At 38.5% G+C, this 24073-nt stretch overlaps 1 protein-coding gene and 1 pseudogene across 1 annotated transcript; both read right to left on the bottom strand.

Annotated features, from left to right (window-relative positions):
- Positions 1-25: 25 nt before the first annotated feature.
- LOC133420851 (nucleolar protein 58-like) lies at positions 26-2894 on the bottom strand (annotated as a pseudogene).
- A 5491-nt stretch (positions 2895-8385) lies between these two features.
- Positions 8386-20884, bottom strand: LOC133420721 (E3 ubiquitin-protein ligase TRIM39-like). Its single transcript, XM_061710500.1, has 8 exons — positions 20761-20884; positions 18961-19445; positions 18669-18860; positions 17727-17822; positions 12868-13101; positions 11690-11837; positions 10005-10031; positions 8386-9379 (listed from the first exon to the last, which is right to left on the bottom strand). The coding sequence occupies exons 1-8, from the start codon at positions 20780-20782 to the stop codon at positions 8850-8852; spliced, it is 1734 nt and encodes a 577-aa protein (XP_061566484.1). The 5' UTR covers positions 20783-20884; the 3' UTR covers positions 8386-8849.
- Between the last annotated feature and the right edge of the window lie 3189 nt (positions 20885-24073).

Genomic DNA, 24073 nt, shown 5'->3' with positions numbered 1-24073 from the left:
AAGAGAGTTACTGTACGTCTGGTGATGTTCAGCCCGAGGAGCTCATATCACTTTTATGACAGTTATATTTACATAAACAGTAGTTTTCTATGCTAGATTTCTCTTGTCTTATCTGACTAACCCAGGGGTCGGCAACCCGCGGCTCTAGAGCTGCATGCGGCTCTTTAGCGCCGCCCTCGTGGCTCCTGGAGCTTTTTCAAAAATGTTTGACTTTTTTTTTCCTTTTTTTCTTCTTCTTTTTCTCTTTTGTTTTCTTTCTTTCTCTTTTTTTCTCTTTTTTTCTTCTTTTTTCTTTTTTTCTCCTTTTTTCTTACTTTTTCCTTTCCTTTTTAATCTCGACATTTCGACTTTTTTCTCGAATTTTTGACTTTTTTCTCGACATTTCAACTTTTTTCTCGAAATTTTGACTTTTTTCTCGAGATTGTACTTCAACATTAATCTCGACATTTCAACCTTTTTCTCTAAATTTTGACTTTTTTCTCGACATTTCGACTTTTTTCTCGACATTTCAACTTTTTTCTAAACATTTTGACTTTTTTCTCGAGATTGTACTTCAACATTAATCTCGACATTTCAACCTTTTTCTCGAAATTTTGACTTTTTTCTCAACATTTCGACTTTTTTCTCGACATTTCGACTTTTTTCTCGACATTTCGACTTTTTTCTCGACATTTCGCCATTTGCCTTCATCCTAGGGCTGATACAAGACTTTTCATTTTTTGCGGCTCCAGACATATTAGTTTTTTGTGTTTTTGATCCAATATGGCTCTTTCAACATTTTGGGTTGCCGACCCCTGGACTAACCAAATGTGGAGTGAGAGGTGTGTCCGTTTCTTCAGAGGGTTTGGTACCCGGATACAAAGGGAGGATATTCGTTCATGAAAATATACATTTTAAACTCAGTTTATCGTAATGCAATTGAATGTTTTTTTCTTTTTTTTTAATTTATGTATCAATGTGAATAAAAGCAGGACTTGTTTTTACAACTCTGGCAGAAGGCCATGCTCATAGCTTTCCAAAGCATCTCCATGCTGGGGAGAAGATGGAGAGTTCGGCTGATGCTAAACTACAGATGCGGTTTAAAAAATAAGATAGAAAGTTTTTAAATATTGCACCACCCTCTTCTGAGACATCGATCCAGTGAAGTACATGGAAGAGTTCCTGATAACCCTGCTGCTGAGAATAATCTTCTTCATCATGCCCTAGACACTGAAAAAACAGTTTTATTCTTCCACCCCCACTGCTGGATCTGTGAATGACAACCATTTTTAAATAAGGAACAGTTAATGTTGCATTTTATTTGATCCAGAAATTGCACTACAAAGGTGGATACTGAACATCTTTCAATTGAAAATGTAAATTTCACTTCATATTAGTTAATCTTCACAACAATAATCATTAATTTAAAAAAAGTGATGCGTGTATCGAGGCTGGATTCATTCAGGGGTGAAAATGATGACGTCCGAAGCCGCGCTGCCTGGCTGTACCACGTGACTGATTCAGGAAGGGGTTCAGATTTTGCCGCAAGTTCTGACAGCGATATAAACCTCTCAGGCTCCACTCAAAATGTGTGTATGATGGAGAGTTGCGGTCAGTGAGAGTTTGGAGACAGTTTGGAGAAACTGTTGTTTTTAAATAAAAACCAAAGATGTGTCATTGGCACTACCTCAACGTTACAAAAGCACAATCATGTCCATACCTTAACCTCAACCTCACTTAAGTCACTGTAAATGATCATTTCCATCGTCACCATTTCCAACTGATATTTTTGCGTCCACTAGATGTCCTACTAGAGCAAATGAAGCTTCAAGAAGCTTCGTGCAGGAGTGAACCAATTGACCCTTTGTCAGCCTTCTGATTAGTCCCTGACTGACCAATCAGAATCAATGTAAAAAGCGTAGTTTTTACTTGCCTTGTATTGTAATTTAAATCACTGGATTATTTTTTTAAATCTTTGTATTAGTAAAAAGAAACACTTTGGATAACACTGCACACAGCGTAGTGAGGGTGCAGTGTATTTTTATCCCCAAACTGGCAAAAGATAGATCCGTACTTCCAAAACAAAGCCGGCTCGGCAGCAGGCTACAACCGGGGAAGTGTTTTAGTTACAGTATTTATCTTAAAATGGTTAAGCGGTGTGTTTGGACAACCGCTAGCCCCAAAACCAACGGTAAATTACGAAGAATGTCTACTTTAGATACTGTAAAGCTATGTGGACGGCCACACTCGCAGTTCAACCCTTCCTCCGTGCCATCAGCTAAACCAGGGGTCGGCAACCCGCGGCTCTAGAGCCGCATGCGGCTCTTTAGCGCCACCCTAGTGGCTCCTGGAGCTTTTTCAAAAATGTTTCACCTTTTTTTTTCCCTTTTTCTTCTTTTTTTCTTCTTTTTTTCTTCCTTTTTTCTCTTTCTTTCTCTTTCTTTTCTCTTTTTTTTCTATTTTTTTTCCTTTTTTTCCCTTTTTTCTTCTTTTTTTCTTCCTTTTTTTCTCTTTTTTCTCTTTATTTCTTGTTTTTTTTGCTTTTTTCTTCTTTTTCTTCTTTTTTTCTTCTTTTTTTTCTTCCTTTTTTTCTCTTTCTTTCTCTATCTTTTCTCTTTTCTTCTCTTTTTTTCCTTTTTTTTCTTTCTTTTCTTGTTTTTTTGCTTTTTTCTTCTTTTTTTCCTTTTTTTCCCTTTTTTCTTCTTTTTTTCTTCCTTTTTTTCTCTTTCTTTGTCTTTATTTTCTCTTTTTTTCTCTTTTTTCTCTTTTTTTCCTTTTTTTCTTTCTTTTCTTGTTTTTTTTTCTTATTTCTTCTTTCTTTCCTCTTTTTTTTCTTCCTTTTTCCTTTCCTTTTTAATCTCGACATTTCGGCTTTTTTCTCGACATTTCGACTTTTTTCTCAACATTTCGACTTTTTTCTCGAGATTGTACTTCAACATTAACTCAACATTTTGACTTTTTTCTCTAAATTTTGACTTTTTTCTCCACATTTTGACTTTTTTTTTTCGACATTTCTCCTTTCACCATTTGTCTTCATTCTAAGGTTTATACCTTTCATTTTTTGCGGCTCCAGACATATTCGTTTTTTGTGTTTTTGGTCCAATATGGCTCTTTCAACATTTTGGGTTGCCGACCCCTGAGCTAAACTAATCAAAAGATCTAGTTTTTGCTGAAAACCTCCGTTTTTAAACTCACTACACGGTACCTGAAGTGTTCCTTTTTATTTATATCTAGTTTCGGTTGATTTTCTTTGGTTCAATAATTGGAAAGAAAGTGATGTAAAACCCTGTTTTTACAATGGAAGTGGACGGGAGAGATGACAGGTTTGTCCGACTTGGCAACAGGGGCGACCTAGCAACGGGGGCGGCGCTTGAAGCTTCATCTGCCCATCACTACTGCTGGTGGTTGTGCTTCTGTTTCCTCTACGGTGTTGCAGGTTATGATGATGATGATGACGATGACGCCTGCGTGAGGTCTGGACTCACGCGCAGCCGTCACATGAAATAAGTTTAATACTCGTAGAAAAGAACCAACAGAGAGAGTTAGTCGGTGTAGGTTTCATGTGGAGACATGAACGAGACATTACTACACAATGGCGGCAGAGGCACACTGTCCACACAGGTGAGACACATGAGGTTAACGAGGAGGTCACAGGTGCAGACCATGATGAATGACTGAGGACTGAGGAATCCTGGGAACTGTAGTCGTGTCCGGTGATCAGTGTAGTGGAGAAGCTGACCTGGTGGAGGAGAAGAAGTGATCAGTGCAAACTATCCTCTTAAACTATGGAGTCTTCTTGCTTTCAAAATATTTTTTTTTTTGTTATAAATAAATAATTCTATGTACAGTTTTGATTTCACACCATCTGCTCATTTGGTTTTCATGTTATTGTGTCATGTTCTGCTTTTTCCAACTTTATAAACCCATCCAGGATTACAGCCTGTTTAGCCTGAAATCAGCTTGGAGCTTGTAGTCTAAACGGGACGAAACATTCGCTCTCTAAAAGCATGTCCGAAGATGACACCCGTGGAACGACTTTGCCTTAAATCGTGGTCAAATTATGTTTTTTTTTTTTTTTTTTTTGCTTTGGATTTTTTTTTGTTTTCTTTTTTTCTCCCCCTTTTTATTCATCTATTTTTTAATTCATACTGTTTAGCTTTAATACTTAAATATTACTTCTATATAAGAATATAATAATTTTCATGTATTTGTCATTATTTTGTGTGGATTTTTTGTTCTGTTCTTAATCCAAAAAAAAAAAAAAAAAGGAGGTAGACTGTATATCTTTTTTTGTTTATTCCTGTTCAACTGTGCCTTACCCCCTAATAAAAATATCAAAACAAATTATGGTTTATGCCTTATTTTGAAAGGATATAATTTATTTTTTTTAATCAAATACTGCAGCAACTCACATGTGTCTCCTGTGATAATGGTGAGATATTTTGAAACTAATAATTCATAAAGAATTAGCCTCCTATATAAAAACTTCCCTTTCTGCATAGATATATACTATATATATATTATTATATCTTCATCATCAGGTGTAAGTTGGAAGCTGATCGCCTCAGTAAGCCAGGCATACAGGAGTGTGTATAGAGCTAGCCTGATGTGATGGAAATGTGGATATGACAAAATGAGCAGGAAAAGTGAGCTGCTCAAATAAATGACATCACATTTGGAAGCGACAGCCACCGGACACAAAAGCTCTGGGAATTAAAAAAAAAATCAATCACATCGGTGAAGCGTTCGGCCAATCCAGGCAGAGTTGCATGGTCCCGGAGGCGGTTCAGCTGGTACAGCCAGTGAGCAACAGCTGCAGCCGTGACCCTCCCTGACCGCAGCCTCCTTACTCCCACGAGACCTAACGTCATGTGACATCATAACAACTGTAGCGTGGCCACCTATGAGAGCGGGAGCAGCCAGTTAGAAAGCTGCCTGGGGTCACCTGCTGTTGACACAGGAAGTGCATCAGCTATGCTCAACATAACCTCAGCGGCTTTGACAACAAAACTATCTGAAGGAATTCCATTATCTTTGGCTCAAAGGTTTTAAACGCGATGAACTGATAATATTTTGGTGGTTAAACATAAAGGTCATGTTTCTAATTAGTTAATCTCTAACTGCTTTTATGTCTGAAGAGATACAAGTATTATACTCTGATGGACAAAGGTCAAATTTGATGTGACATAATTGTCTCAGAAAAAAGGTCTTTGATAATAACAGGGTGAGAGGTGGCCACATTTCACATCCGGCCTCTAATTCCTGATCTTGGACATTGAAACCCTGACGACTGTATGTGTGTAAACAGTTGCTCCTCAGGATTTATTGTCTCCATATTTGAGGTAAATTCCACTGTAACAGCTGCAACATCTGCTCCGTCACACCCAACCTTCTAAGTCAAACAGGTATTGATTAGGGATGTCCCGATCAGGTTTTTTGGGCCCCAATCCGATTCTGAGTCATCTGATTTTGAGTATCTGCCCATACCGAGTCCCAATCTGATACTTTCGTTGCACATTAAAAAAAATGAACAAATGCAAAATAAACAGATCCAGGTTGTCCCCAATTTTAATCTATTCACCTTATTTTGCATTTAAACAGAGCAGTTCTCTTCGAGGTAGCTTGAACAATCAAGTAATAATATGCAACTATTAACTAGTAAAAATATTGCAAATTTAAACATAATTTGAGTTAGATAAAAACAGCTGCTCAACCCAGAAGGCATGTGAACTAATAAGCAAATGAAAGAGCAACAGTGTCATAAAGTAAGGCCAGTAATGTGCTTCTTAGACTGTAGTCTTATTAGGGCCCGAGCACTTACAGTGCGAAGGCCCTATTGTATCTGTAGGAATTTTTCTTCTGACGAAAGGAGGGCCTTTTTGCCCCCCTAAACGTGCCCCAAAAGTCATCAAATTTTGCACGCAAGCCAGGCCTGGCAAAAAATTTGATATTTAATGGTTTGCATTAATGGGCGTGGCAAAATGGCTCAACAGCGCCCCCTAGAAAACTTTGTGCCTCAAGCCCCACAATACGGTTTGACGTACATGCACGAAAATCCCTTCACACCTGTATCATGGCGCAACTTAAAGAAAAGTCTCTTGGCGCCATGGACGAAACCGAACAGGAAGTCGGCCATTTTGAATTAATTGTGTTATTTTGACGAAATGTATGCCATTCCTTCGGCAGTTAATACGGCCCGAACCGTAACGTGCACCCAGGTGTGTTATACATCAAAATGTGCGTCTCCATCCTGCGACAACACGCATTACTTTTCTCTTTCAAAAGCGTTACCGTGGTGACGCTAGACGTCAAAAAGCGCGCCCACCCTTCATCTGATTGGTCCATATTTAATAGTTCCCCAAAAGTCACCAAATTTTGCATGCAAGCCAGGCCTGGCGATACATTTGATATTTCATGGTTTGTATGAATGGGCGTGGCCTAACGGCTCAACAGCGCCCCCTAGAAAACTTTTCTCTGCCATAACTTTTGAATGGTTTGACATAGAGAGTTGTGGGTGGTGTCATGGGACTCGGTATTGAGTCCTTGACCATAATTGGTGAAAATTAACCCCGCCCCTTCTTCTGATTGGTTGTCCCTATTTTCTGCTATAACTTTTGAATGGTTTGACATAGGAAGTCGTGGGTGGTGTCATTTCTGTTGTGCTTATGGGGGACGGTGGCCATGAGTGCGAGGACCCGTTCATCGCTGATTGCAGCTTTAATTTCTTACTGTCCTTTTCTGGTTTAAAGAATAAAATGTTGATGTTTGAAGTGACCTACAATCTTACCCAGTACCAGGGTTTCCATCACACTGCGTTGAGAATGGAAGCCCTCGTGCACACAAAGTTGGCAGAATGCGCGAGACAGCCTGTTGCGTTTTTCTGAAGGCTCAGCTGAGGAAAGCAACACCAACACCAGCTTCATTCAGTTTTCAGTCACCCTTGTAACTTAACTTTTATTTATTTGCCTCCACTGAAACACTGCTGTGTGCAGATTAATATATCCGATCCCTGATCGGAATGCAACGTCCGATTTCGATCAAGTCTGTAACATGATTCGGCCCGATTTCCGATCACCTGATCGGATCGAGACATCCCTAGTATTGATGTATATTTATATATCATGTATAATGCAGTGGTTGTTACTGGGGGTTTGGCTTAAAACGGCCTCACAAGACAAAATACCTTCCTAAAGAAAAGCACCAAATCCTTAGTCTAGTCTTTTTGATGAGAATGTTATATATTCTTATGGTTAACAGGGGTCAAATGGAGGGGAAAGGTGTTTTTCACACCACACAGATGTTCGGATGCACAATCCTGATTAGGTAACAGGTAAATGTAGAGATGTTTGGATCAAAACACAGAAAAAAGCTCTAAGTTTGACATGTATAAGTCTGAGTTCAGGTCTTATCTACAGCAATACTGATTAGTGCAGTTTATGATAATCAATCTGAATAATTTCTGGCCCAAGTGCCTCCTCTAAAAATAGGAATTTAGTGCTGATGGGGACAAAGTACTACTACTGTCTTTTATCCAAAGCGACTTACATCTGAGAGAACACAAGCAAGAAAATCACATAGGAAAAAAACAAGTGAAAGACAAATATACCACACATCTCACGAGTGATCATCTTTATTAAAACAGGAGAGAAGGAACGTTTTATACAAAAATACAGAAAATCCATGCCCCTTCAAACAATCATAGCTTCTCATCAAATTGTAAAAAGTAATACATGTTGGAAAAATGTGCAACAAGCCCTCATTTGGTTCTCCCAGCAAGCTCCCGACAACATGTTACAACTTCATTGCTTCAATATTTAATATACAATATCTCCAAAGCCTCATTGCTTCAGCTAAATAAAGTCTTACACAGTAAGGAAAGTGCCAAAAGTAAGGATTTACTTAAAGTTTGGCTATCATCTTACAGTGTCCAGGTGAGTCAGAGAGAAAAGAAACAACAAATAAAATCAGTAAAGGTCGGGTTATCTTCATCTTTAAATTATTTTACACTTTTGATCTCACATGTTCATTGTTTATTGAGTATGAGTTAGATTGCACAACATTTCAGTAAAATTAAAGACTATACAGCATAATATGGAGGATTCTTTGTGCCAAAATTAAATAAATAAATACATCATTAATTAATTCAAATGGGAATGAAATATATAATTAATTAATTAAATGTGTCATTAATTAATTAAAATTAGAATTAAATATGTAATTAATTAATTAAAATACAATTCATTTTAAGTAACCACTGAGTTTGACAAGTGAAACTGACAGTTTTACATTTACATTTCAGGATTCAGCAACACGAAATAATTAATTAAATGTGTCATTAATTAATTAAATGCAGTTTTACATTTCATGATTCACACGCAACACGAAATCATTAATTAAATGTGTCATTAATTAATTAAATGCAGTTTTACATTTCATGATTCACACGTAACACGAAATCATTAATTAAATGTGTCATTAATTAATTAAATGCTGAAATAATAAATATATATTTTTACTTAAAATGAATTGTATTTTAATTAATTAATGACATATTTCATTCTAATTTTAATTAATTAATGACACATTTAATTAATTAATGATATATTTCATTCCCATTTTAATTAATTAATGATGTATTTATTTATTTAATTTTGGCACAAAAAATCCTCCATAGCGTAATACATGCAGTCAGTCAATAAAGTCTTGTAGCCCAGAGTGATGGAAAGTGTCACAAAAAGACATTTATTTCATAAGACTGGAAGTTGAGGTAAAATTCTAATTGTAGCCGAGAAACGTTGTCAGAGATGGCCTGGCTTCAGAGGAGACGACCTGTTTTGTCTCTACACTTCCACCCCACACCCTCGGCCGTGTTAAATGTGTGTTAAGGTGAGTGGGGAGGTGTTTTTGCCCTCCTGGGTGAGACACGGGCTGAAGATCGGATAGATACTTTCGCTGAACTTGTCGAGGAACGTGTAGAGATGCAGACGGGCCTTGACGTCGTAGAAGGACAGCTGGCCCGCTTCATAATCCAGGAAGACCCCGATCTTACTGGGCTGGGCCGGCAGCATCAGAGGCAGGCGGTATTCTGCCAGGGCCTTCACCTCCCCGTTCTTCAGCCACAGGCACCAGTATCCCCCCTCGGGGCTCAGTTTGATCTCCCCCTTGCGGCGAGCCGTGGCGCGGGCCAAACCCAGAGTCCAGGCGGTCTTGCGCCCCACGTCCACTTCCCAGTAGTGGCGGCCGGAGCTGAAGCCCTCCCGACCCAGGACGAAGAGGGCTGGGCTGAAGCGCTTGGGCCCCTCGGTGTGGGACGTCTTACGCTCCTCGTATCTCACCTGCTGACCGTCGTCAGACACAACCAGGTTCCTCTGGGCTGTGGACGGGTCCAGAATCACCTCACCTGGACAGGACAAAGAGGAATACGAAGGCAGAACGTTCAATCATGGATGGATCTCTTACATCTTATGGAGGATTTTTTGTGCCAAAATTAAATGAATAAATACATCATTAATTAATTAAAATGGGAATGAAATATATAATTAATTAATTAAATGTGTCATTAATTACTTAAAATTAGAAATCAAATATGTCATTAATTAATTAAAATACAATTCATTTTAAGTAAAAATATATATTTATTATTTCAGCATTTAATTAATTAACTGACAGTTTTACATTTACGTTTCATGATTCAGCAACACGGAATCATTAATTAAATGTGTCATTAATTAATTAAATGCAGTTTTACATTTCATGATTCACACGCAACACGAAATCATTAATTAAATGTGTCATTAATTAATTAAATGCTGAAATAATAAATATATATTTTTACTTAAAATGAATTATATTTTAATTAATTAATGACATTTCATTCTAATTTTAGTTAATTAATGACACATTTAATTAATTAATGATACATTTCATTCCCATTTTAATTAATTAATGATTTATTCATTTAATTTTGGCACAAAAAATCCTCCATAACATCTGGGCATGCCAGCTCAAATGTGGGCGTTACTCACTTGCGTAATTCTGCACCTTCCTCAGCTCTGAGAGTGATAGACAGGACAGACAGCGAGAGAGAAGAGCAAGTCAGAAAGTCTTTCAGCAAAGAAAACTCTAAGTCAAAGCAGATGGCTGGCGTGGGTGTGAAACACGTAGATCTGCTCTGAAGCGGTAAGTAGAGGAAACATGTGCCGCCGTCACTCAGATACCTCGCTGGTGTTTCCATGCGGCTGAGCTGCAGCATCAACAGCACCTCCATCTGTCCAACCGTCTTGGGAGTGTGAGTGAGCGAGTGAGTGAGTGTGCGCTGCAAGGATGACTCACTCTTCTATTTCAAAAAGCACTTTTAGTGACCTGCATATCTCTGGACTGGATTTTGAATAAGATGCTTGGTTTCTACCAGGCAAGTGAGGAGAGTTTTTCGTTTTTGTAATATTTTTTTTTTGTAATTTGGGACGGATCAATAGGGATAGCACAAAGCACCCAAAGCTCATTAAATGTGGTATGCTTTCCTTTAGATTTGCTGCTCCAATTTAAAAAGATAACAGTACATGTAATGCAAATCACAATATTATCTGTATATATATATATATATATATATATATATATATATATATATATATATATATATATATATATATATATATATATATATATATATATATATATATATATATATATATATATATATATAAGAACAGAATTGGGGAAGAAAGCTTTTAGGTTTTCAGCACCAGATGCTTGGAATAAACTTCAATCCGAACTGCATTTACGAAACATCATACCTGTGACTGAATTTAAAGCCCTGGTGAAAACAGTGGAGTTCAGACAAGTGTTTTAATTAATTATGTCTTTATGTAATTCATTTATTTGTTTGTTTGTTTTCTATCTTTTAATTCTGTAACTATGTTGCTGCAATCTTGGCCAGGTCTCCCTTGTAAAAGAGACCCCCGATCTCAATGGGATTAACCTGGATCAATAAAGGCTAAATAAATAAGTAAAAAAAAAAAAAAAAAAAAAAAAAAAAAAAATATATATATATATATATATATATATATATATATATATATATATATATATATATATATATAGATATATATATATAGATATAGATAGATAGAATGGGGCACTTTAAGTTCAAAATAGCTCAATATTTTATATACATATATATATATATATATAGATAGAATGGGGCACTTTAAGTTCAAAATATATATATATATAAAATATCGAGTTTAAGTTCAAGTTTAAGTTTAAGTTCAAAATAGCTCAATATTTTATATATATATTTTATATATATATATATATATATATATTTATATATATATATATATATATATTTAAAGGAATATACATATATATATATATATATATATATATATATATATATATATATATATATATATATATATATAGAATGGAGCACTTTAAGTTCAAAATAGCTCAATATTTTTATATATATATATATATATATATTTATATATATATATATATATATATATATATATATATATATATATATATAAAATATCGAGCTATTTTGAACTTAAAGTGCTCCATTCTGTAGTTTGTAGTATTGAATGTGTCCATTTTCATCCATGCAGTCCTGGAAGCATGAGTACTAGCAAGCAAAGCACTATTTTAATAACCTTTGAAACCACTATCAGAGCCGTTTTTCCCTCATTGCGGTCCACGGCCTCACCTTTCCCATACAGGCGCTTGAGCTCCTCCTGGAACTTGTTAACGAGGCCGCTGACGGAGGAGCGGATGGTCCCCAGGTAGAGGTCTGTGTTGATGGTGACTGTTGACCAATCAATGGGCTCGGGCGGGGGCGACAGCGTTGCCAAATTCTGTGGGAAATGGAACAGACATGATGCGTGAGGTAAGATGAAAGGAAGATTTAATGACCCCTCCAGGGAAATAAAGTCTGTGGGCTGAAAAGAACACATGACGGTAAATATGATGCTAGGAATCACTTTTTTCTGTGGATGCCATACTTTGCCCCCCTCCGTTTCATACTATATAGACATATCCCAGACCGCTACCCTCAAAGACATCTTTCATGTGAGAAACAATCACCATTTTAAGCACATAAACAGTCCTGGATAAAGGCACAAAGGCGGGGTATTCATAAGAAGCTGCTTCTGTTCTTGGAGGCTTTTGAAGTTGTGTTTCAGATCTTCTAATAACCACAGCTGCTCAGTACGAAGGTCCTCTGGCTGCCAGGCACAGCATCTTCACTTACAGTGGATATATTTTACAGTTAAATATTTAAAGGAGGCATAATTGCAACATTTTTTCTTTCAAAACCTGACACAAGGTCAATGAAAACTAAAGTGACATACTTTTACTAAAAGTCCACAGGGATAAGGTGCAAAAGCTCCCTTTTTAGTCATGTATCTACAGCTCTGTCCTTGGCAGGATGTTTTAATGAGTTGAATCAACCATTTGATTCTCTTCCAGCTCGTACTCTGTGGGTTCGGCTATATTTAAATCTGACAGCTTTGTGCTTCACGCTTGCAGCATACATCAGACGCGTCATGGGAGGTTGGAAGGACACTTTTGCATATGTGTCCTTTACAATATGCTGTTCCAACCGTGTTTTAACATAACTTATCAGATGTGTTCATCTTCTGAGGCAGATATAATTCAGATTTCCATTACAATTGACCTTTTTAGGAAAAAAGCTCTCTTGCTGTGACCAGATGCATATTCATGTTGTTTTCTGTAGGTGTGTAGGCTCCGCTGGATGAATAACTTATAACATGCTGAGGAGAGACTCTTTTATTTCTTTCAAATCAGAAATAGCTTCTTAAGTCCTGCTTCAAATGCTTTTGCAGCGTGTTTGTGTGTGATGAGCCACTTGAAAGCCTCTCGTACCTGAAGGAAAACCACTTTGTCTTTGGTGTGCGCGTGGGCTTCCAGCTCGTTGCTCCTCCTCCTCAGCTGGCTGAGCTCATTCTCCAGACCTCTGGCCAGCTCCTGCGCGTGCTTCTCCGCCTCGCGCTGCCTGGTGGCGATCAGCTCCACCAGCTCCGCCTGACTCTGCTCCACCAGCCGCTGCAGCTCGGCGTACACCTGCCAGCTCTCCTCCAGCTCCTTCTGGGCGCTGACCTGGAAAACAGGAGGAACGTCATCCGCCAGCTATATTACAGTTTTTCACAATTGTTTAAACACATTTATTGGAACATCAGACACAATGTGCACAACCTGAAACTCATGTTTCAGGTGGCTAAACCAATCCTGCTGAACTCCAAGCACATTTACTGCTCTAGACTCAAATTCCCATTCCATACCACACATTACTCACAACAATACACACAATTCCCAATATCCTGCACACTCTTCCTGAATTCCCTCTCTTGCTGTTCACACAGAACACACAGCCAATCACATTTCTAAACTCCAAAGGCTGTGCAATATGCAATCAGCCATTTGCCATAAAAATGGTCACAGGTGAGCTCCTGGTTTGTTTGGAGAACATGTGGCGATGTCACTGCTGAGGCCAGGGAGAACATCGCCTGCGACGTGGATGAGGTCCTGTGGCCCGCCAGGGATGAAAGGCGGGATACAGCCTACTGTAATACTTTTGTTTTGTTTCTATTTTCTGTCAAGTTTTCATCCACAGCTTGCTGTGATGTCCAGTGGACAGCACATTTTGAGTCCAAATACTGTAAAATATTATTTGTCGTCACAGTAAATAATTGTGTGTTGTTTCCTATTTGACTAGCCTATACATAAGAATACTATATGGTGATATATTACATCCAACAGCTGAAGGTGTAACACTGAACATACAAATGCATGATTCTACTGAGACATTCATATAGTGTTTTCCATTCATACTATAGTGTCTTCCATTCTGCACATCAGTGTTCAGTAGGTGCTTAGAAATGTCTACTCAAATGATGTATGTGTTTGGCATTTGAGAAGGAAATACCATTTAGTGAAGAGTTAACACTGTTTTGAGGGTAGAGTGTGCTTTTGCAAGTGAAGTGTAGGATTTTGCATTTTGTGTGTGAGTTTTGTAATTTTTGTTTAGAGTTTTGAGAAAGTGAGGTAGTATATCAGGAAATGTGTTTAAACAATTGTGAAAAACTGTAAACGAGGGTAAATCTAGCAAAAGGCTGTTTTGAATCAACGGAAAGTAAAAACTTGAGTCAACTGCCAAATATCGTTACGTCACATCCATCTGCGAACACTGAGTTTGTTTTCCAAACCTTGTCGTTCAAACAAGTACATAACAAGTACGTACCTACTGTAGTATTACTTGTTACATAAATATGGTATGTAGAATCAAACGGCTGAAACATCTGCAGTATGCATAACCACCCACATGGTTTTTCCCACCATGCAACTGAGCAGTCTACCTGGCGTACTGCCATCCCATTATGCAATTAGCCACCAACAACATAATTGTTTTTGTGGAATATTACGACCTAACAATGAATACTGTACCAGTATGCAGTTCCCTGGTAAATGGAAAGCACACTGTGTGCCGTTTCCCAGGTGTGTCATTATTGATTCAGTTAGAAAAAGAAAATGAAAACTGTAAAATTCCTCACTACGGTCACGTAGACGGCAAAGATCTATTGGCATTTTGGATGATTTTTTTCCCGATAACTTACAAAACTAAGAGGATGTTAACCTTCGTCTGTTGTTAGGGTCGCCACCGACCCGTTCTTAGGTTTTAAATTCATAAAACTACCACAAAAATGCGTTTATTGCATCAAGGCTTTTTGACTTCGTCAGGAACCTTTATTTCAACAAAATAATATCCAACATTTTTTTTTCACTAAATTACAAAATGCTCTGGTTGAAATTGTTACCTTTTACTTTTTTTCCATTTCCTTGAAGTAAATGGGTTGAAATTTACCCATAACACCATAGATGTTACTATAGTTAATAATATTAAAATGAAAAAATAACTGAAACAAATTTATTTAAGATATGTGTTCTAATACCTCTCCGTAATAGCCAGGTAACACAACAACCTTTTATTTATTCATATGATTCTCTTGAGGCTCATTTTACCAGTTTTTAAAATTGAAATTAAGGGCTATGCTGACAAAAAAAGGCCCAGAGTCCCCACACCAAAAATATTAAAACCAATATTTTCATGGATAAGGAAGCCTAACAATGTAACCAAGAGATGAGAAACAAATTGGATGATGGATAATTGCTTTTAGTGTATTTTAGAGATGATTTAAAACACGGGTCAAAACCCACCCGTTAACATCGGAGATGGTAACAGAAAGCTAACACCAGACAAAGGTTAAAACCCCATCATACAGCAAATAAACATGATCTTTTCACTGAGTGCAACATTACTACCCCCACATTTCCCAGGATTCCATTTCGGGGGGTTCAGCTTTATGATTTACGGTGATAAACATAGATGTGTGGGATAAACTTTTCCCAAACTGCAGTTCTTCACATATGTGGAAGGAGCATGTGAAGGTCTGCTTCAAGGTTTTCATCTAACTGGAACTTAAAAGTGTCCGTTCTTTTGCTTTTTGTGTGAAATAAGAAACATACTTCATGTTATCTTTTTCTATTTGTCTTCTCCCCTCAGTCCCTCATGACCGAAGCAGTCAGACTTCAAATACGCAGACTTTTACCCAGTGAGGTTTCAGCGGGCGCTCGTCTCCAGTGTGGCTCGCACACTCACGGTTACACAACTGGACAAACAGGTTGTGTCGTCGCCGAGCCAAAAACACCCAAATAAAGCAAACACTGTTCTCATTTAATCTCAAATGTATCTTTGCAAGAGTGTTTAAATGTCTTTTCAGTTTCCAACAATGGTTTTAATTCACATAAAAGATTATATGATGTTTACTTTTTAAAATATAAATCATTTCCGTGTCTATGGAATACACATCAAGGATTATATAACCTTATCCACACACCTACAGGTGTGTGTGTGTGTGTGTGTGTGTGTGTGTGTGTGTGTGTGTGTGTGTGTGTGTGTGTGTGTGTGTGTGTGTGTGTGTGTGTGTGTGTGTGTGTGGGACCATTGGAAAGGGTGGGCCCCATTAGTGGGTGTAAAACGGGTGGCCCCATAGAGTGACAAATGCGAGTATGTGTGTGTGTGTGTGTGTGTGTGTGTGTGGTAAACAAACCAATGTGGTTATCCAGGTATACAACCCTGTTGTAACTGAATCCTCAATGTATTTGACAAAGCAGATACAAATGTCAGACAGGAAACAGAGAGTGACACTGAACCTGACTTGTTAAATGTTGCTGATGTGAGTCAAAGATTGGAGGGTTAACTAGTCTGAGGAAGAGTGTCCAAGTGTTGCGATCTGAAATGTGCAATATGGACCACCTCATCTATTTCAATGTTTGCCCGATCAGATGTTGTCTCAAGGGTTTGGCCCTCGCTCGCATGTTTGTCACGGAAAAGCCTTCAGGCATGTCGTTCCTCTCGCCGTCCTCTCTTACTGCTGCGGTTCACAGCAACGAGGTTGTGAGCACCGGCTGGGTGTGAGGGACGACAGGTACAAGTGTTTGGACCGGTCCCACCGGTTGGACGGGTTCAGACCTGGATATGAGCGTGTGCCTGTGTGTTTGTGAGAAAAAGAAACAGCTCTCTTCTCCGGCGCAGACCTGGAGAGGACAACGCTGTGCCAATACACGCTTCCTAATCTCTGACAAAGCAGGAGAAATCACTGATATGAGGGGTGAAAATCTGTGCTGCCTTGCATCAAAGGACCCTTGAGCAGCAACCAGTCCATGTTTTATGAGGCAGCCGGGATCAGAGGGTGTTAATGAAGCCTTTGAACTTCAGAGGAGTAGGCTACTTCGCAGATTGAATAAATATTTAACAGCCGGTACGGATGGATTCATAACCATTGGTTATGAAACCACCAAGATCAGTTTATAACAAACATGGTATTGAGTCACTCTTAGCTAGGGTTGCCACCCGCCCCGTAAAATACGGAATTGTCCTTTATTTGAGAAAAAAATGTTGCGTCCCGTATTGAACTAATACGGGACATGATTTGTCCCGTATTTTCATTAATTTTTACACCATATTCTAGTTGAATTATTGAAATAAGTTAACTTTTACACCATATTCTAGTTGAATTATTGAAATAAATTAACTTTTACACCATATTCTAGTTGAATTATTGAAATAAATTAACTTTTACACCTTATTCTAGTTGAATTATAGAAATAAATTCACTTTTACACCATATTCTAGTTGAATTATTGAAATAAATTAACTTTTACACCTTATTCTAGTTGGATTATTGAAATAAATTAACTTTTACACCATATTCTTCACCTGTAGCTATATTATACATCTGGGCTGATATGGACATACGTAGCATAGGAGGCTATTTCAGTTGCTATATGGTTGTCTGTCTCTACAGTCATGAAAGTTCAATGCTATTAAAGCACTTTAAACCTTAAATCAAAGCATTTTGTTTTTTCATATAAAATAAACACATTTTTATTCAGTTTAGAAGTTTTAGGGCTTTTTTTTTGGCTCCTGCGCTGCTGAAATCAGGGCGTCCCTTATTTCTATTTCTGAAAGGTGGCAACCCTACTCTTAACTAGTCAGTTTGGACCATTGGTACCACTCACAAGACGACAATAAAGGTTCCTGGTTGAGGTTTTTAAATCATTAGCATACCTATTTTATGACATGAGTTTGTAATCCAAGCCATAAATCACACTCATATAACTGTTTAAATGATTGGTTCTTTAGAAAAGTGATTGACGAGACTCACCTTTATCACCTTGATGGATTGCTTGATCTCGTCCAGCTTCTTAGCCCTTTCTTTGATCAGATGTTTCAGCTCGGATCTCCTCTTTCCCAGATTATTCTGAAAGAGGAAAACCCAAATTGTGGATATCGAATTGAATGTGTACAGTTTTTCACCATCAAAGAAAAGCTGTTTCAGAAGTGACGCTTATTTGGATAGAATAGATCAGGGGTCGGCAACCCAAAATGTTGAAAGAGCCATATTGGACCAAAAAGGCAAAAAACAAATACGTCTGGAGCCGCAAAAAATGAAAAGTCTTGTATAAACCTTAGAATGAAGGCAACACATGCTGGGGGAGGATTTCTTTTTTTCATTATGTACTTCGAGAAAAAAGTCAAAATGTCGTGAAAAAAGTCAAAATTTCGAGAAAAAAGTCAAAATGTCAAGATTAATGTTGAAATACAATTTTGAGAAAAAAGTCAAAATGTCGAGAGAAAAAAGTCAAAATGTTGAGAAAAAAGTCACAATTTTGAGAAAAAAGTCAAAATGTTGAGAAAAAAGTCGAAATGTCGAGAAAAAAGTCAAAATTTCGAGAAAAAAGTCGAAATGTCGAGAAAAAAGTCAAAATCTCGAGAAAAAAGACAAAATGTCGAAAAAAAAGTCAAGATTTCGAGAAAAAAAGTCAAAATGTCGAGAAAAAAGTCCAAATTTTGAGAAAAAAGTCAAATTGTCGAGATTAAAAAGGAAAGGAAAAAGGAAGAAAAAAGAGAAAAAAAGAAGCAGAAAAAAAGAAGAAAAAAGAAAATGAAAAGGAAAAAAGAAAAAAGAAGAAAAAAAGGGAAAAAAAGGTCAAACATTTTTGAAAAAGCTCCAGGAGCCACTAGGGAGGCGCTAAAGAGCCGCATGCGGCTCTAGAGCCGCAGGTTGCCGACCCCTGGAATAGATGAATAGATGAAGGCGGCTCACAGTCTTCTTCTTGAACTCGTGGTCGATGGAGACGATGTCGTGGGACTTGTGCGTGGCCTCAGCGCAGGCCGCGCAGATGCAGGCGTGGTCCGTGCGGCAGTAGATGTCCAGAAGGCGCTCGTGTTTCTTGCAGATCTTTTCCTCCAGGTGGAAGGTGGGTTCGATCAGGCGATGCGATGTCAGAGTTTTGACCTGTCGGGCATTTCGGGGAGGAAGACAGCCGAATTTAGACATGATACCAGACTGGAACAAGCCCATGGAAACAAACCAAAAATGGGAAAGTAAAACAGACCTTCTTGTGATGCCTGAGATGGGTCTCACAATAAGATCCGGCACAGTTAATGCAAGATTTCATGGCCTTTAATTTCCTCCCGATGCAGGCATCACAGGGAACATCCCCGGGCCGAGCAAACTCCCCGGTATCTGGTCCTGGAGAATCACCGTGGCCTGTGTCTATGTTCACGTTCAGATGGCCCCCCCGGGAGACGGTGCCCCCGGCCCCACCGGCCCCCCCGGCCCCTCCAGCCACCGTCAGCCCCTGGAACTGGGAACATATCTCAGCCAGCACTCTGTTGACGCTCATTTCGGGTTTTCTGGAGTAGGACTTCTTGCACATGGGGCACTGGAACCTTTTGCTGTGGTTCCAGTAGCCCTGCAGGCAGGCCTTGCAGAAGCTGTGCCCACAGGGGGTGGAGATGGGCTCCACGAACACCTCCAGGCAGATGGAGCAGCTGAACTGGTCCTCAGAGAGGACTGGGCTTCCCGGGGACTTCGGGCCTGGACAGTACAAGGAAGGAAGGGACAGGTTTAAAGTCTTTGGACGTGATTCCGTATCACTGACGTCCACCACATCCAGAAGAAGGAAACCATGAACCCACAGTCTGCATCACTGATTCAAGACACTTAATTTTGTCTGCTAACCACAGAAGGTCCAAGACACAGTTTACTTGCATACATTTTATAACTTTTATTTACTTTGAATCAGTTTCAGACACCAGTTAAGAAGTTTAACCTGAATATAAATCTCTATGTTTTTTGCTGCATGAGAGTTAAGACAAAGAAATGTTGGGAAACACTCGTTCAACCTGAAAAACGTGGCTCACTTTTATATCACGGTCGTTGAAACCCTCTATCGTCGTTCCAACGTTTACCCTCTCATCAGTGGCAGTGAACCGGGATGAGAGGTGCTGGTCTAACCACTTTAATGGGGATCATTATCTTGTTTTGATGTAGGTGGGGGAAGCTGAGGGTTGACCCACCAATCCAGCAACACAGGATGAGCTGTTCTACCTGAATTGTTTCACTGGGAGGTTGGATTTACTGAGCTCGAGTAATCATAAAAAAGAACTCAAGCTTGTACGCTGCTATGGAAACAACAAAATCGGGAAAAAGAAGCGCTAAGACGAGAGGGAACAAACCAAACAGTAGAACGATGCATTGCACCTGAAGGACCAACCGAGGTCTGCAAACAGTCGGTGCAGGAAAGGCAATTTAATCAGTTTGAGTAAGATAAGAAAAACATTATGTCACATCTCCAGAAAACAATTTTCTGATGCATATAAAACATTAAGGAATCTAAAACAATAAGCATTCAAACCACATCCAGTGATAAGCGAGACAGTACTCAAAGAATGCAGACAATCAGGACTTTCCTCCACAGAGCATCTGCTCCAGGTCCGGGAAGGAAGAAACAACAGCATAAGCACTGATGTAACCCGGCCTGCTTTTCACTTTAACTCAAACATAAACAGCCCTCAGACGCCAACATTTGAACTAGTTGCAAATTTGAAATAAATTAAAGATTTAAGCAGACTGGCTTCCACTAATTTGAATACAATTACATGTAAACAAGCTAGTATGGATTGTTTTTTTCTTTACAAAAGATATTCAGATAAATACTTTGCTAAAGTATTTTGATAATATATGATACTCAAAGTTACTTTCTGAAATCTCTTATGAGACTTCTCTTTTCACATGTTTTGACCTCTTTTACTGTATATGACACAAGATCAGCAGGAAATACAAATGATTCAACAAAATTATATGTTTTAAACGCGTCAGATGAAAGCTTTTAGGAAAAAGTGCAACTTACACTGCATGTTTTTGTCAGACATGGAATGCCGCAGTCCTCCGCTTCATGCACTTTGCTTTAAATCTTAACGACAGGTACTCTGCTCTTCCTGAAACCTGAAGTGGCCCTCCCACTCTCAGTGCGACACACCTAGACTTCAAACTTCCCCCAAGTGCCCTCCCCCTAGTTTGGTGGGTGTGAACAGCAGATATTCAAAGCTCTAAAAGCACGGATCCCGCTGTGCTCCTATTGTTTGAGCAGCTATCTGGCTGCTCAGACTCATTTCTGTGGGACAATGAAAACAACAGACGTTTTTCTTATTTAATCTGAATTCATACGCTGTTTTTATTCATTTAATTAGTTTGATTTGTTTCTGTTCTGTACCTTTTAGCTGGATGACTATTTAGCCGTAGCTAATCATAGACTTTTAGTCAAGAACACCTAAAATGAGACCAAGACACTATCGAGACCAGAGAGTATCAAGACATGTCCAAGACCAAGACTAGTTCAGCTCATGCACACTCAACATACACACCAAACTAATGAACAGGAACACTGCCCAACTTGTTATCCTGCAAGATTTTCCTCCTCTGCACTCTTAACCCCACTCTCCTGAGAACCACTTTTTCCAACGCTGAGACCGAGACCAAAAAAAAAAAACCTAGTTATTTCATCATCTTGTGTGAGTTGTAGAACATCAGCACCATCCTGGTTCAGCTGCTTATTTTCCATATGTGGTAGTATTCAACTGCAGCACAATAACACAGAGAAGTGGATGTCTGATGTATAATGTATAATGTACAAAATAACCAGCCTCATACACCCCCCTCCACCTCAGAAAGTCTGAATAGTAAATGTTACTGATTTAAATTGTACCGTATTTTCTGCACTATAAGGCGCACCTTCAATGAATTACGTATTTTAAAACGTTTTGCATATACAGTATAAGGCGCACCGCATTATAAGGCACACTAAATATATGGTAAAATACCGTACTATAGTGGCTGGGGTTGAGTTACGTATCTACCTGATGGAGCTGCGCTACAGGAAATGTTACAAAATCCTACTGCAAATGCAAAAAAAGAAGAAAAGTACCGTATGTCAAACTTTATTAACAAAATAAAAACCAGCTTTGCTCCATCTCGTCTAAGTCGCCATTATGCGAGTCAGCGTCGCTGCTGTTGTCTTGAACGTCTGTGACGATTCCTGACATTTTTAGCGCCATTACTTCGGCGACACCGACTACATTACCTACAATCCCCCTGACTACAGTAACAGAAATTACCGTAATGATCATATATAAGGCGCACTGCCGGTTTTTGAGAAAATTAAAGGCTTTTAGGTGAGCCTTATAGTGCGGAAAATACGGTACTTAATTTGGAGATGAAAGATGAATTTTAAATATTAAAGATAAACACAATTATCCACTTGAACTTGCATTATAGTAGCCAGATTACACTGAATATTAGCATAACTGAAATGGCATAGACCTAATACTTAATCAATCGCCGCAAGATCAGAGGCCGACAAGGAAGAACCCGGAACCCAGGCCAGCAACCCCACAGAGGGGAGAAGAGGGCGGGAGGAAACCCACTGCCAGCGAGCCGGCCTGCAGGACCGATCGGTTTTCTGAATGCCACGTGCTACGATTTTAGGGTTTAAATTTGGAGATTATAAATAGGACAGAGGTGTTTTACCCGTTTAATTTACAACTAAAGGTTGCTAAATTCCCGAATCTCCGCTGGGACTTTCCTTCACTGGCTTTTCATGTTCTCCATGAGCACATTTGAGCTTTCTCCGGGAACTCCAGCCTCATTCCACAAAACAAAATCCTGCACATCAGGAATGAGCTGTTCTGGTGACTCGTCAGCGGTACGGTGTTACCCGGCAAGTTACCCAATCCACTCTGAACCTGAACATTATTGTCTGACCCTACTTCTGTGTCAAAAATAAGATAAAATATAGTCATCAATATCTCTAAGAGTGCCTGATTTATGGGGATTGATTGGATCTGAGCCAGAACACCAAAATGTGTTAATCTAAAGGAGAAAGTACTTGAAGTTTGACTGAATCAGTGTCATTTTACAAACAATACAATTCTTAATTTCAATATATTTAATTGAAAGGCTTCAGCTTTACTTTTAATTCAATTTACAACATTTTATGAAAACATGGATGCACTTATAAGCTCTTCATGTTTACTCTCTGGTAGACATGAACTTAATTTGACTTGTTACACTTTAAGATATAAATAAATTAAAAGAAAAACAAAGCAGATCTCACAAGACACAGCAGGGCATTTATAAAATTGTGATAATAATGGAAATGGTGACTCAGGGGCGGAGCAGGGGTCCCAGCCTGGGGGGCTGTTAAAACATATGTCTATCGAAGCCCATTTCCGCCAGTAAAAGAAAAAAATAAGATGAAATTTTAGCCTTAAAAATAAAAATACCCCACAGTAAGTCATAATTATGACATAAAAAGTCATAATTTCAACTTTTTATCTCATAATTATGACTTTCTATCTCATACTTTCGACTTTTTATCTCATAATTTTGACGTTCTATCTCATAATTTCGACTTTCTATCTCATAATTTCGATTTTTTATCTCATAATTATGATTTATCGTGGGGATATTTTTATTTTTAAGGCTAAGTTTTCATCTTAGCCATAGATGTGGTGGAGCAATGACGCCCTCCACTGGTGCCATGGCAACTGCAAAACCTGAAAAAGTCACATGACATTTGAACACTTTTGTAACATATTAAGCATGCACCTTGTTATAACCTTGTTATTGTTGGTTTCCTGTCTCACACCTCAGCCTAAGCGAGACTATAGCTGCTGACTGCAGCTGCACAAACCTCCGAGTTAATATTCTGCAGCCTGAAATATAAATCATAAATCAGGTGCATCAGTTTAGAGACGTATTGCAAGGCATGACGTAAAACAGCCTCAGTGGTAACTGATCACAACAGCCTGCTGAATTTAGTTAAAAGTAATACTAGTGAAAATGCAGTTATATTTGATTTTATCCTCCTCTTTTATGGAAATGTATCCTAGACCAAATTGAATGAATAAATAACTACACATGCAATGAACAAATAGCAAAGTCATCTCTGTGTAACATGAGATATCAAACTGATTTCTGGTTGGTTGATGTTTTTGATGAGGTTGAAGGTTTTTCATTTTGCCGTACATCGTTACTATTATAATTTTCTCTCTGTACCAGCGAAAGATCACACATGTTTCAGCTCATATCAAACGTAATAGCCGTCCCTTTTCATGATCAACAGACACTCCACCCCCTTTTACAATGAAGCAAAGAGCTGCTCT

This window comes from Cololabis saira, chromosome 20 (genome assembly GCF_033807715.1).
Source record: "Cololabis saira isolate AMF1-May2022 chromosome 20, fColSai1.1, whole genome shotgun sequence".
Lineage (NCBI taxonomy): Eukaryota > Metazoa > Chordata > Actinopteri > Beloniformes > Belonidae > Cololabis > Cololabis saira.
Note: the sequence above shows the minus strand (reverse complement) of the source record. Positions and strands in the feature narration are given on the sequence as shown.